Here is a 16276-nt window from a genome sequence, read left to right as displayed (position 1 = left end):
TTAGAGCACTGGAATTTCCGATATGTGAGCATCAGGGATTTATACAGCGAGCGAAACAGTGCGCGCCTTACGGTCTTATGGTCGGGTTTTTAAAAACGGACGACAAAAGAATGAGTTTTAGAGTGCCGTAGGTGCAAGGAAGCTATATAATTTTCCTTGAAATATTACAAAATTCAAGTATCAGGGTCAATTCCCCCGAAACGCGACGCTGCACTTTCCATTGAGAGTCAACGTCAACGTCAACGAGAACTCATTTAACTTATTTTGTTCATAAAACCCCTCCGGCCGCGACCAGCAGTCCAGCCGGCGTCATGGTGTCTCCCTAGTGACTCAAAAGCCTTTTACATAATAGAAGGCAGGTGTAAGTAAGCGTCACCTGGTATCTGCGGCGCGATGACGCACAGGGTCCTCGTGAGCAGCGAGCTAAAGACCAGCAGCCCGGCCGGCGTCATGGTGTCAGCCTCGCGACTCCATAGACTCATCTGTTCAGCCCTCGGTCCTGAAACAAACCAGAAGAAACTTAGCTGGTTTTAACACTGCTGGTCACAATGCATATGTGGGGGAGGCGCCAATAGAGAGATCTCTCTCCAGGCAGGTGTTATGCCTGGGGACCGAAGTCCGAAAGAAGAGCGTCGAAAGTTGTATATATGCATCCGAGTTGAGAAACTTCGATATCGCCATGTAGAACTTGGTCAGAGCTTCTATATTTGCCCACAAGATGGAGCTAGGAATCGCTACACATACTTAAACTTGTGCCAAGGTACAAGTTATTGATAGAGAGCCCAAATTCATGGTAACGGCACAATTTTACTGGCACCGTGTAAATCAGCACTAAGAGTGGTATTAGGTAAGTAATAAATAATCTAAGATATAGAATAGACTTAAATAGGGTAAACTTTTTGGTGACAGAACCTAGAGCAAGGTTTATCTTAGTTACTAGCACAAGTACTTTTCATTTGCTAATCCTGTCGCTATGCAATAATGCTTGCATCTGCATTGCATCTTACATCTGGCGTTCAATGTAAGATATTCAGAGAGTCGGCTGGCATAAAAAACAAAAGCCGTTAATTAATAAACGTGCTGCTAGTTACTTTAAATTTTACTTCATTTCACAAATTCGCTTCATCCAAAAGGCAAGTTTCTGTATTTCCAACCCGTAGTCCGCATAAATTTTCATATTTTAATCTAATCTAAATTCAGATTGAAACTAGTCCAATCAAGTTATATCAAAACGGACGGTACCCTATATTTGTGTTAGAATGTTTGCTGTGAAACTTTTCCCAGTTACTGGTAGTATCCGGTAATTTCATTTGGTTGAGTTATTAACCGTTGGCTTATTACTTACCGTAAACGTTTGTTTCGATTTTGAAACTATATTGGCAACTAGCAGTTAAGATTCGTTTGACGGGATAGAAACAAGAACACAAATGATTCTGTAGGCTTCATCGGAATGTGTACACAACTCAGTAAAGGCACACGAAATGTCGATGACATTTTTTCGTTTTACGTGAAACATTCACTTTTATGATTCCATCAGTAGGACTATTCCTACAAGCAACCCTTATAATTTACGCCATGTCCATCCGTCTCTCTGTTCTTTCATCTGCCCGCGGTTTTGCTTAACTGTTTGTTAGTGCTAGGAAGCTGTAATTTTGCAAACAGTAACCAAGCATGATTGGTTTTTTGGAGTCTTTTTGTATTTTTTATTTCAACTCCAAATTTGTTACTTTTACGGGTATCCCGTGAAACCATATCGAAAATACAAACTGAGACATGGATGCACAGAAAAACCAGAAAAAGAGACCAGTGCTGGGAATCGAACCCAGGTCCTCAGCAATCCGTGCTGCGTGCTATAACCCCTACACCACCGCTGGACAGGAATCTAGACACGAATTTTTCCTATGCATACATATCTCAGGTTGCTTATTTCTACTATGCTACTTATGCAGCAGCACTAGCGATATCTATGTTCCGCTCTCATCGAGAGACGTCACACTCTTTCGGAACCAACCGCTCACCCAGACAAGAGATGTCGCTACTAAGCAATCAAATTATGATTGGTTTTTTGGAGTCTTTTTGTATTTTTTATTTCAACTCCAAATTTGTTACTTTTACGGGTATCCCGTGAAACCATATCGAAAATACAAACTGAGACATGGATGCACAGAAAAACCAGAAAAAGAGACCAGCACTGGGAATCAAACCCAGGTCCTCAGCATTCCGTGCTGCGTGCTATAACCCCTACACCACTGCTGGACAGGAATCTAGACACGAATTTTTCCTATGCATACATATCTCAGGTTGCTTATTTCTACTATGCTACTTAAGCAGCAGCACTAGCGACATCTATGTTGCGTCGACAGACGTCACATTCTTTCGGAACTAACCGCTCACCCAGACAAGAGATGTCGCTACTAACTTTAACTTTCTGAATGTAAATACTTGACTTGATGTTAAAAATGCCAAAATCGCTATAGGTGTGCTTTAAAAATTCGAGGGTTGCCCTCGATTTCTCTAAGATTCCATCATCAGATTCTGACTTGATGTCAATGGGACCACCTAGGAAGTATTTCCTTTCGAACTAAAAAATAATTTTGAAATTCGGCCCACAATTGGCGGAGTTATCGCGTAACAAACATACAAAAAAAAAACATACACTCGAATTGAGAACCTCCTCCTTTTTTGAAGTCGTTTAAAAAGTACAATTAGCAAAAACCTTGAATTAAAAATAACTAACAAAAACTTATTATGAAACGCAGCTGAGAAGAAACCGCTTCTTGTCACATCGTATTGCAGAAATGTGTTTAAAACCCGCACGAGCTCAAAATTACCTCCGTCGGCTTTACCGCTGGTTTTCCGATAATTGCTCATCTTGCTTCATCTCTCACGTGTCCATTTGCCAACTAGTTCAACTTCTAGTGTAGCATTTCAGGGCAATTACTCGAGCGTTTCAAACGTCCCATTTTTATAGACACTTCTGTAAAAATGGCCGAATAGCCTGATACAGTTTTTTATTATCCGGTAGAAATACAGGAACTAAAAGAAATAATCGAAAACGACATCAAAAGCCTTAAATCGCCTTAAAGCTCTATGGTTGCAGAAGTGCGTTGGTGGGACGTGTTTCATCATTGAGAGAATTTAAAATGTTGGGCTGAAAGTAGCACTTTTTTGTAACCTTTTTGTATTTCCTTCTTAGTAAACAAAAAATCGGTGTTGCTATATTTTGTTTAATTGATGAGCTGATTGTTGCTTACTTAATGAGTTAGTTCGTTATTTATAGTAGAATACCGCACATAAACTCTTTTATATAAATAAACTATACCGGCGTTACAAGTTTGTGCACTCTATCAAGTCAACACAATACTTTCTTTAAAGTATCCTAAAATATGTGCACTAATTCCAAGAGAGGAATTGCTTGTAAAACTTAAAAAAAAACTCAAACAGCCAAGAAATAAAATATTGCAAATATATTCTGTGGCGCGCCTCACACATTAAGTACATTTCTTGTGTTTATTTTTAGAGTTACCTACTGCTAGCTGAGTGAGCTCGCAAACAAGAAAATTTAATCGGAAAGTTTGTACAACATCAGGCATCTGTAACTTGTTAGATAAACTAATCTTAAAAGTTTCCGGAGCAAGGAAATGTTACATGTGGCTTTTCGTGGATAAAATCGTTTGAAGTCGTCAGCTTTTTAGGAAACACAGGGAGGGGGTAACGTTAAAAAAATGTTTTATAAACATAAGACATGTCGATAGATGTTAATGAAACTATACCTAAGTAAATGCTATAGCCAAAGTTTTACTTAGTCTACGATCGAACGCTTTAGGTCATGACGACATAAATTTTGACATGATTTTAATGACTCTTCCCCGCACTTTAAGCATTATTACTCATTTAATAAATTTTCAATTCTCTGTTCCTATGTCCCGGAGGTATGGAAGACAGCTGTTGTTCGTCCGATACCTAAAGTTTCTGAACCCGTCGATATCAGAGATTTACGACCTATAAGTATTTTACCGTACATGTCCAAGGTTTTGGAAAAGGTGGTCTATAACCAGGTATCTGCATATCTAGAGTTGAACAATATTTTACCCGAATTGCAGTCGGGGTTCAGGAAAAAAAGAAGTACAACTACCGCCTTACATGACGTTGTTGATGAAGTCCTTGCTGCTCAAGACACCGGTTTTGGCACTATTTTGGTTCTCCTAGACTTCTCGCGTGCCTTTGACTGTATTAACGTTGATTTACTTCTTTCTAAGTTGCATTATTATGGCTTTGATAACCCAACAATTAAGTGGTTTCTTAGTTATTTTGAAAATCGACGTCAACTGGTTAAAATTCATCACATCGATGGTAATTGCTTGTCATCTGAATCCTGTGCTGTTACAAGAGGAGTGCCTCAAGGCTCAATTTTAGGCCCACTTTTGTTTATATTGTACAGCACTGATATTGTCCGATGTATAAAGCACTGCAAATTTCATCTTTACGCCGATGACCTTCAAATTTATCTTTCTTTTAGACCGGATGACACGAATAGTGCGGTTGTCAGAATAAATGAGGACCTTAAAAGGATAATTGACTGGTCGGATGCCAATTGCCTGGTGCTAAATCCGAACAAGTCCAAATATATATTGCTCGGTTCTAAGAAACAGGTATCCAAAGTACAGCTTTTAGATCCCAAAATAGCAATCGGAGACGTACATATCGGGCACGTGGACGAGGCACGTAGTCTGGGTCTAATTATTGACAAAAATCTGCGCTTCGAAAATCACGTGAATGAAATTGCTCGTACCAGTTTTTACCGATTAAAAGTGCTATATAATGTCCGTGATTTTCTAAGCGTAGAACTGAGAATCCGATTGTGTGAGGCTCTCATTCTATCTAAATTAGATTACTGTCTCACCGTGTATTGGCCTTGTCTTCTGGAGCGTTCGCGACGACTAATTCAAACAGTACAAAACGCCTGCGCTAGGTTTTGTTTCAAGATACCGCATCGTACTCATGTTACTCCGTACTTCAATAATGCTAAAATTTTGAAAATGACTAATCGTTATAATCTGTTGCTGTCGTGTTTGTTGTTTGACTGTTTAAAATTTAAAACTCCCAGTTACTTATATTCAAAGCTAAAATGGTCGCCCTCCAATCATAGAGCTAGAGCTTCGCGAGCCTTGGTGTTGAGCGTCTATCCGCATAAAACATGTGCGTTCCGGGGAAGTTTCAGGTACCAAGCAACAAAATGCTGGAACAATATACCTCCACCATAAGAATATTAAATCAAGACCAACTTTTCGTATCAAATATAAAAATCATCTGCTAACGCGTCAAATACAAACGTCCTGAACCTTCCTCGCTCATAAATAAAGTAATGTGTGTGAGTTTATCACTATTTTAATTTTTGGTTTGACATTCCGCATAGATTCTTTTCTATTAATTCTTCTCTATTCATTCTTCTCCCAATATCTAGTGTTCTTTTTCGAAAAATTTTCTTTTAAATTTGAATGTTTGGCATGTGGCAAAATTAAACTTCAAGCACGTTGGCACTATCTCAGGTTTCTGACAGAATATCAGCTCTGTGGCCACCCATAGCCGCAGTACATGCTGAGTCAGCGCCTATTCTCCACATCATCACATGGCTCTCTTAATTTGATAAATTAATCAATGTTTATTTAACTTTCGGAACTGTTGCATGTTAGTTATTAAGTCATTAATCATCATGTTAATTTGTATGTTGCTTTACAATTGTTTGTTATTTACTAAACCGTGTATGTGTTGTGGAAATAAAGTTTTTTATCTATCTATCTATCTATCTAAATATACCTCGTTGAGTTTCTTGCCGGAATCTTCTCAACAGAGGTTTTTCCGAACCGGTGGTAGATTTTTATGACATTCATAAGTGCTTGTTATAGCCTAAATTGAATAAAGATATTTTGACTTTGACTTTGAACTTCCTGTTAATGAGAAGTGAAAGAGACAGTGATAGTGCCATTACTTCTTATGCATTATGGCATGTGAACATCACTTTCGTGGATAGAATGCACACACACACGCACAAGCTGTCGCATTACAGTTCAAAAGGCAAACAGACACAGCGCGCGCCGTAGCGGAACCTTAGTAACAAGTTAACCCTTTTTTTTGGCCTGGGGAAAATCCTTTATGGATGCCACCAGCCCGGGGAAGCCGGTGGCTATGTGGGATTGCCGCCCCGGAAAGAGGTCGTGTACCCACTAAAAACCCCATGTTCCTCTTCATCGCCGTTTTGTAGCCGGGCTGTGGGAACTCTGCACATCCATGGCTCCAGGAGATTTTACTGTCTCCGCCGGAACACTTGGCGCGTCTACCAGCTCGGCGACCCAAACAAGTAACTGGCATCCTCGAGCTCCATCCATTCCAGTCATTCAATGGGTCAAGGGTCGTGGTCATCAACGGGCAGTCTGCATTTGGAATGGATTATTTGTTTCCATCATAGGCTACTGTCCATGGCAGCCCTGACGACGGAGCTAACCTCGGGGACCTGGAATCCCTAATTTGATTGGTCCATCTGGTAGAAGATCTGCCCCGGGCTCGTTCACCATTCGTATTCCCAACTACGATCAGCTTCTCTAGGCTCTCATCACGCCTTCTCATTATGTGGCCAAAATATGAAAGGGTTCGTTGGTGACATATCGTGGACAGACGAGTTTTTATCTTGAACTGTGAGAGAATCGACGCATTTGTTCGCTTGGCCGTCCAAGGTATCCTCATCATTCGTCTCCAGCACAACATCTCCAAAACATCTATCCTCTGCCTCTCTCGAGCCCGTATCGTCCACGACTCAACGCCATACAGAAAAATCCTCGAGCTACAGATCCCTAAAACCGGCCAAGACCGTGTCGGATACGCCCGAAATAGGGTTCCATAGCCATTACGAAAAAATTAAGTAATATTTTTCTAAGGATTTCGTATTTTGTACGGAATATTCCAAGTTTAGATATACTCCGTATTTTCTACTTTAGGCTACTATTTACTCATAAACTACTAATAATTCTCAAGAAAACTTAACCGTTATAGTTTTCCTTCTAAGTTTGATATACTTACTACCATCCTGTTTTTTTTTTAATTTTTCCACCCACTGGTTTAGATTTTAGAGGGGGGGATACGCTCGATTGTAATGAAAATTTGCACTTTAAAGTTGAATATTTTGCAAAAAAATCACTGAATCGGAAAATCGTTTTAGCAACCTTCTAATGATTAAAAGACCTATCCAACGATACTCCACACTACAATATTGGATGAGAAAAAAAAATCACCCCCACTTTACGTCTACGGCACTTTACGTTTACGTTTACGAGGTGGGTACTCTAAAAAAATTTTTTTTGTCGGCATAGTTTACAGATATAATATATTCGTTCAAAATTATAGCTTTCTAGCATTGATAGTCCCTGAGCAAAGCCGCGGACGGACAGACAGACAGACATGGCGAAACTACAAGGGTTCTGTTTTTGCTATTTTGGCTACGGAACCCTAAAAACGGGCATTGTTTACATGGTAATCAAGGCAGAATCACCTCACCCCCACATCGCCTTTTAATACGTTCCGCAGATAAATTACCTTATTGATTCCATGAACACGCCCCAGGCATCGCCATGGAAAGATTCGCAAAAAATAACAAGAGCAGAACGAAGATTAACAGGCTTCATTAATTATCTAGGGACATTCCAATTTTCGCTGAATTAAGATAAAATTACGTAGATTTTATTTCTACGGACTTCGGAATGAATCTGAATGAATGCTACATGAGCATTAATTATTGAGTGGTAGGTACCTATCGGGGGAGGCATGTTTGAGGGAGGCCTATGTCCAACTGTCCAGCAGTGGACGTCTTTCGGTTCACATGATGACGATGGTGATAGTGATGATGAGCTTTCAAGATTACTGCATACGATTACGACTACTGCATACGTTTTTATAATAAAATTCCAAAAAATATTATAAGGGTAAGGCTCACGAGCGTTTTGCCCGCCTGTTCCAGTGTGTTATGAATATTGATGCATACAATAACTATTTGCGTCAACTTCTGATACATGTAGTTTTTCTTTGAAGTGAAATATTCATCCTTATATATTAGTAGAAACGGGCCATCGTTCGTCATTCATAACACGATAACTGGAACGGGCGGGCAAAACGCTTGCGAGCCTTACCCATAAATGAAACAGATACAAAATTCAGATCTATTGTCAAGAAGACATTAATATCTAAGGCGTATTATAAAGTTAATGATTATATCATGGACAGGGATATTTGGAAATAATTTCGATCCGCATTAGCGATCCCTTCAAATAGCGAACCTACTGTGTTCAAAATAAAGTTGTGTTAAATACTTTTAATAATATTGTACTTAAATCTGTTTAAAAAATATACCTCGTTGAGTTTCTTGCCGGGTTCTTCTCAACAGAGGTTTCTCCGAACCGGTGGTAGATTTTTTTTGACATTCTTAAGTGCTTGTTTTATCCTAAATTGAATAAAGATATTTTGACTTTGACTTTTGATTAGAGCGCTGGCTCAGAATAAATCGCATGTTGTTTCTTTTTGAGCTTTGTATATTTATTTTCATAGACTTTACGGTTCTGCAGTGCGTCCACTATGTTTGCCGAAGCGCGAGTAGATAGCTTTAATGCTATACTACGGAAAAAAAGGCATCGCTTCTGACAAGAATACGTGGCAGCACTAACAGCCTCCTGAAGATGATAGCTGTAAGAGATGAGTGCTCTATAACGCAAAATTTAATTAATACCACACTATCACTCGTCCAATATGTATACTAACATAGTTATAAGCAAATTACTAATAATGTATGGATCTTTGTTGTCTGAATAAATAAATGAATTATTATTATTATTTACTACTTATCAGAAAACGTAAATAATCATTTTTGAATGGCAACCTGTGCAAGCCACGAAACATTTAAAAATATTGTGGCTTTTTTGACATAATGAACGTCTCCCATTTTGAGCACGTGACATTCCGACCTCTTTCTGTGCTATTGTAATAAACTAAAATACCGCGTGTGGCCTGTAACAGGGGCAAATAATTAAAACGTAGATCGTACTTTTTTGAACATGAAACTACCGTGAGACTCACTTATATTAAATATATTGACCCGGATAACTCACGTCTTAAATCGAGTTTAGCTTGACATGTTTCGGGCTAATCCGTAGCCCTTCGTCTTCGGAGCAACGCGACTCAGCGGCTGCTGCAACACGCGCGAAGACGAAGGGCTACGGATTAGCCCGAAACATGACGAGCTAAACTTGATGTAAGACGTGAGGTACCCGGGTCAATATATTTCTTCTCTTTTAAAATATGGCTTTTCTGTCCTAATTAATAGGACAATTTCGCCAGTGTCAAGGTAAACTCTCTTTGAGAGGGACGTTGTACGGTAATTGTAGTTTTTGCAACTTGATAGTAAAATTCCAGAAACCACGTGGAGACCACTTGCGCATTAAAAAATGTTAGACACGAGAGCAATACCTATAGAATTTTGGGATCACTGTTCACTGTTAAGGTTAATCGCCGCATAAAACACTATCAAAATTATACTTCAACTACCCAAAGAAACAGAAATAGCAAAATAAGATATTGTCTACATCCGCCATCTTCGAATGCTACAAATCGAATCCCTATAATATATTTAATAATGTAGATCGTACTCGTCAAACTCAACAGTTAGTTCAGCTACTTTTAAAAATAATTAGTTTTTTTTATTTTTATTACACTTAAAAGTTATTGAAAGAAGCAATGTAAAGCAAAATGTTTGTAGCGTGACAGGCGACGTCAGTTGGGTTCTAGGATGGCGTACATTGAATTTACGATTAAGTTTGTTAGAAAAAAAAAAACAAAAGTTAAGTTTTGATTTTAATTAAGTGGGACCATGATGGTCCAATTACCGGTGATCTATAGAGCCTCTGTTTTTAATATTATCCCCGGTTCTGGGCCACACACTGTATATGTATTTCATTAGCTAAGTTTCACTCTGAACTCGTTTAACCCCAACATCTAAATCACAGCCAATTAATGTCAAAAGAAACAGAAACACTGCGGACTAGCAAAAAGCCGAAACAATAAACTCGATATTGCCAAGGATAAAATATTCTCCGGGGCAAAAACTGTCCCGGTTTGGACACTTTCCAAATATCAGGATTTGCCCACGACGGTGCCGGAATGCTAATGTAGCCCGGTTTTTCATTAATTTCATTGCATTCGCGAGATTAGATTGGGCAGACGTTCGCGTTAAAATTGGGGACAGTTATTATTTATGGGTTCTGATACCACGGGAATATGAATATGGACAATTACTTCATTATCATTCCAGCCTATATACATCTCACTGCTGGGCACAGGCCTCCTCTCAAAATGAAAGGACTAGGCCCAGTGCGGATTGGGAACTTCACGCACACCATTGCATTGCATTTCTTCGCAGGTCTATGCAAGCTTTCTCACGACGTTTTCTTTCACTTCACTTAGTAAAGCTCGTAAATTTTAAACGTGATTTCCCACAATGACTTGAATTTCAACAACATAGCACTAAAAGACTTTTTTAATTGTTTCTAAAAAAAAACTTGACCATACTCAGATGTCAATAGATATTTAAGAAGAGTGACATGAGGTGCCAATACAAAACTAATACAGCGAGCAAAATGTACAGTCGGCAAAATGCTTATCTTAAAAGTGAAGTTATTCGTTTTATTTCTGTTGAAAGATTTAGATTGGTTTATTTCTAAACATTTACGGCAACGGCAACGGAATTCTCAAGGGGTAGTTTATTATAATTGCTGAAACTCGCGCTGTTTGGGGCACTAAATGCGATTTTAATGTTTATGGACTCATTAGTTTTATCAGTACGTGGAAACGTTCTTTGTAGGCTTCTGTGCGATTCAATATACAATGAACAAATGATAAGATTTTTTTTATTCGACTGGATGGCAAACGAGCAAGTGGGTCTCCTGATGGTAAGACATCACTACCGCCCATAAACATCTGCAATACCAGGGGTATTGCAGATGCGTCGCCAACCTAGAGGCCTAAGATGGGATACCTCAAGTGCCAGTAATTTCACCGGCTGTCTTACTCTCCACGCCGAAACACAACAGTGCAAGCACTGCTGGTTCACGGCACGATTAGCGAGCAAGATGGTGGTAGCAATCCGGGCGGACCTTGCACAAGGTCCTACCACCTGCAAGCTGACAATTGACAAATGTTACCAGAATGAAATGTTTTTGTAACTCTTATAATTTGTTACACGTGTTGACCTTGTTTTCAACATATGCATCCGCACATTAATTTAGTTAAAATAAATTAGAAATTCGGTAACGACGCAAGAATTTTAGTTAATAGAAGTGTGTGTTCAGTAAACATAATTAAAGAGGTTCATTATTAATTTGACAAAAATAATTTATTAAAAACAGTTATACAATAAAAAAAAAAAAAAAATGTCAAAAATCACGAAAAGAAAAAAAAAATACAATAAATTATATAATAAAGTAAAACAAAAAGTACTCCATACCCGTGCGCATCGTACTTGGCCCAAACGTACCCATTACCCCAGCGGCATTGCCCCGTTGTATGGCCAACGAGACCCGCTGGCTGGACCAAGTACGACCCGGAACGGGGGTCACCTCCTCTGTCCCTCATCCTGCGCCCCAATTCCCAAACTACAACACAAACATCACATCACAATATTTGACAAATGCATCAAGGTTGTTTATGGGCAAAAAACATACAGATGAAATTGAAAACCTTCATTGGCGATTTTTGGGACGGAAAGAATTTTTATACTTACCATAATGTGCTGCTCTATGTTTGTTATCTGTAAAAAAAAGGAAAAGATTAAAACACGAAGATAATAAAACTATACTAATAATAATCATAGGAGTTATCTAAGGGTACGCAGTTTGTTTACATTAAGGGACTTTTTCACCACCCATTGACTAATTTTAACTGACGGATAAATGTGATGCCGTCTCCGTCTATTCAAACAAAACAAACAGAGACGGCATCACATTTATCATAGATGGATGGTGAAACAGGTACTAAGCTAATTACCTAAACCTTTCAAGTACAGGCTAGGTTAAAACTTGAAAGCTAGGTTGCAACAAAAATCACCAAATAATGAGTCTTGCTCTATGATTGTAGAATAACAAAGTTAAAGCTAATGAGGGCTATCGCGTATGAATTCGCCACTAGAGGCGCTAGTGTGGCGTGAGGTCTCCGAAATGTCAAATCTCATAGTTTTTGGGTGAGCTACGCGGGTTTATTTATAATTAGAATAATTTTGTAAATACTTTGCAATATCTGAAATTAAGCGTTCCGGGGCAATGAATGTCTGTGTTTTGAGACAGTTTTGTCTTTCGGAAACCTTTGTCCTCCCTTTTTTCCGAACAAAACGGGGACTATACAACACTGTGGCATGCTCGATATTTTTATGGTACGGTGTTAAGGTGTATTAAAAAGACTTTGAAAGCCATACTAAAAAACCACACGCAACAGTGCGCCATCTAGTGAGACAAAAAACGATAGCCCTCATAGTTTAGTTTTCATCGAACCATTTTTCGTCTATACAGACAGGTCAACTTTCCTCCATTAAACTTCGTGCGACCAAAGCAAAAAAACCGGGCAAACCGACGAAAGCGCTTTCAGCGAATAATATATTTTCGCAAAGCGCTAACTTTGCCCGGCATGCATTATTTGGAGGCCGTATTTTTCGCTTGAAAGCCAACTTTTAGTTATGTTCCGCGTAGATTTTTAGTTTTGTATGAATGGATAAATGTGAGTGGACTAGTATGACATCCCGCGAACGGAACTTTAGATGCATGAGGCATGAACGCTTTTAGGGTTCTGTTGTTGTACGTATAGGTAGTGCCACCAGAGTTGAGGCCACACAAGAACATGTCATGTAATGAAAGCGGGATTTTGACATTTACTCATTCATTTAATTCATTCTCCTTTTATGCAATCAGTTTTTCATGTAGCTGTGTGTGTAATCATTCACTCCAACTCTCGTGGCACTACCTATAACTTTAAAAGCGTTTATGTGAATGTGTCATTAATCTAACCATTAATAAGTTAGGAATTGATCTAATCAGATTAATAACTACTATTCACACATTTATGCATTATGTCTATGACAAACGACTTATTTTACAAGCTTTTACTTAGCTTGCCCTGTTTATTGGGTCAAATCTTGTAAGTTCATTGACCAACTTCGAGTGATCGGACTGATTTGAAATTTTTGGGCAACGGACCAAGGACTGTCAGTGAGTAGTTGTACCCGTGAGCACTGGGCAGTGGTGTTAATTTCCCATCAGATGCCCTTGCTCTCATTATAAAAAAAATGGTATAAATTATGTAAGTCGGATGACAATGCAAGTACACAGTCATGTAACAGCTTGTAGATAATATTTTTTTGCGTAAACTTATTAAAGCCAATCACTATCGAATTACGTCTCTTCAGAGTTGTATTTTTTCCTTGATACGTTAACACGACACTGAAATGAGAATCCAAGCAAACGCTTTCAATGTTCAGTGTTAAAAGATTTAGTCGATCAGAAAAGTGAAGTTTACGATTGATCGGTTCTTACGTCGTTAGTATCTATTTCATCATCATCAACCGGCAGACGTCCACTGCTAAACAAAGGCATGCCCATTACGCCACATTGAACGGCAACTCGCCACTTGCATCCACCGGTTGCCCATAGGTAGGTACGTTGGGTGGCGCTTTCTTGCCTACCGTCAACTAACCTAATTGATAATTTGACAAAAAATTGCTCAAAATATGACCAAAAAGATATTTTTGTATGTTATCTGTAAAGAATTAGCTCATCAAAAAATAATAGACAGTTATTTATAAATCTAATAATGTCCTTTTACCTAGTACTAGTACAATACAATAACTCTTTATTGCACACCAACACAGTAAGCAGTACAGAAAACACAGGTATTTACATATAGATTTTCTAAGGTAAGCAATAGGCGGCCTTATCGCTTCAGAGCGATCTCTTCCAGACAACCTTTACAATGGACAGAAGTTAGGAATAAATTGCGTAATGAAATTAAATTATAATTAAGTGTAAATTACAATGTTGTTAATAAACAAGCAGCTCTATCAAAATAATCACTTAGTACTCAAACTTTGGCTCATCTAGTTTGAATATAGTTCGTTATTGAGAATTTTATAACAAGATAGACTTCAACTGAGTTGCTGTGTTTTGATTTTCTGAAGCACCAAATAAACTAATTGCTGACAGCAAAGTTGTGCTAATAAAGTAGGACGGTGAATATTCAAGCGTTCGGACCAGTCGGTTAATCGTCATTTCAACAAATCGCAAGAATTTTGATCACGCTAGCTTTAGCATCAATAATTGTCTCGTTTTCATAAAAATAAGACTTAAAAACGCCGCGAAATAGCTGTATATTTTCCTAGAAGATAATACGGCAGACTGCAGCTGACAAACTATCATGCAGGGCATAAAGTAATTAAATTAAGGTATTTGCTGTTGTTTCTATCCTCGTTTGGCATAGCGTTCTACATATAAAACTTATGTGAAAGTTGCATGAAAAAATAGTAATGAGTGAAGAGCGAGAAAAGAAATTAACGATAAAGTACATAGACAATTTAAAATAAAAAGAAAGGTAGTTATACTGCACATGTAAAGTAATGATTTTAAAGTTTAAATTCATGTATTATATTGTGCAGTCCATTACTTTCTTAATGTGTTGGGAAACTATTAATTGGGTAGGGGTATATTCTTGAAAAATAAATAGACATGGAATTTGGAGGTCAAAAGCGCAGCGGTAGCTTTTGTAGGTAGCTAAGTATTTGGGTAGGTGGCAGGTAACTATGTATTAGTTTTAGGATCATTTCTAGATAGGTACCAGGTACTTTTTGCTATGAAATGGGAAAAAACAGTTCTAAAGACCTCAAAAATCATCAAAAAATATTTGCGTAAAATTCAAAGAGTCTTACTTTTGTCACCGATACCTAGTTAAACATATTGAAACTTTTTCGTTTTCCAGCAGAAAATTAAAATTTAAAGTACCTCTAGATCTGTAATAGTAAGTACTTACAGGTAATTTTTGAGTCACAGTATAATTTTTCAGTCAGTCGTTTTGCATTGTTAACTAACAGTTAATAATTTTAAGTGGTTAACTGTTTTCATGCCACCCATTTTGCGGTAAAAATAATAAAAATCGAATTGTTCTTTCTTGTTAAAGTTGGCCTAACAAGAACCTTTTTTTTAGCACTTCGTTCACCAATATCCAGTTAATTACGTTTCCGAAGAAAAAGAAAAGCTAAGCGAAAATAAAGCCAAACGGTTTGCACTTAATTTAACTTTGGTAACAAACCATAATATTCCAAAGTTTTAGCTTGCAGCGGTTTATGGATTTAAACTAGGTATTGTACAGGGTGACATCGGAAACGTAATCAGAAACTACTTTTTTCGGCTCATTAATTTGATAGCCAAACATGCGCTCTTCATTACACGAAACAAAAACCGTTTATATTTTTGTTTATTGATAATAATATGTATTATTCATGCCAAATTACGGCTTTCTAGTACTAACTGTCTCTGAGCTGCGCCGCGGACGGACAGACGGACAGACATGGCGAAACTAGTTGACTACGGAACCCTAAAAAGTAATTTCTGATTACATCTCCTCCGTAGGTATGTAAATAAGTTGTGGTTTAAAAACTTTTAAACTATTTTTCTATCACTTGAACTGAAATTTGACATATTTTAATGTAAGTTCAGTTACAATACAATTTTGTTGTGGTCCGGAAAGACATCGACATTAAATCAAACTAGGCCTACCCATTAAATCAAAATTAAATGACATCCACCACTTATCAGTATTTTTTTAATCGAACCGATAACTGTAGTAGTCCGCCGCTATATAAGAAGTCAATCCTACCACCTGTCATCCTGGTACTAAATACATCAATGGTTTTTCATCACACTTGCTCGTAAACAGTGTCGTAACATGCAGGCTACCTTGGTTACAACCCCCCAAATAAAACCCACGACCTTAATGTGCTTGTCATGAAACCCAAGGTCGGTAAATGAGTCATCGCCCGTACTAATTTTCTTGTCATCAAGCCCAAGGTCCGTAAATGCGCGCGCGCTGCTGCGCATGGCGTAGCAGCAAGACCAGCCCATCAAGACAAGCAACAACAAGACAAGCACGTCAAGACATGCACGTCCGGCACTTGCTGAGGGAGGGAGCCAAGAGCGCAGCCTAAGGT

The 16276-nt window shown here is 38.3% G+C and overlaps 1 protein-coding gene across 1 annotated transcript in view; it reads right to left on the bottom strand.

The window, feature by feature from the left end:
• Nucleotides 1-16276, bottom strand: part of LOC141440183 (neurotrimin-like) — a 178014-nt gene that overhangs the window by 25850 nt on the left and 135888 nt on the right. Inside the window, exons 3-4 of the mRNA XM_074104644.1 lie at nt 11816-11842; nt 377-499 (exon numbers count right to left, since the gene is read on the bottom strand). Of these exons, the coding sequence (XP_073960745.1) occupies nt 377-482 (106 nt within the window). The 5' untranslated portion in view covers nt 483-499; nt 11816-11842. The remainder of the gene's footprint in view (nt 1-376; nt 500-11815; nt 11843-16276) is intronic.

Source organism: Choristoneura fumiferana, chromosome 22 (genome assembly GCF_025370935.1).
Source record: "Choristoneura fumiferana chromosome 22, NRCan_CFum_1, whole genome shotgun sequence".
Taxonomy (NCBI): domain Eukaryota; kingdom Metazoa; phylum Arthropoda; class Insecta; order Lepidoptera; family Tortricidae; genus Choristoneura; species Choristoneura fumiferana.
Note: the sequence above shows the minus strand (reverse complement) of the source record. Positions and strands in the feature narration are given on the sequence as shown.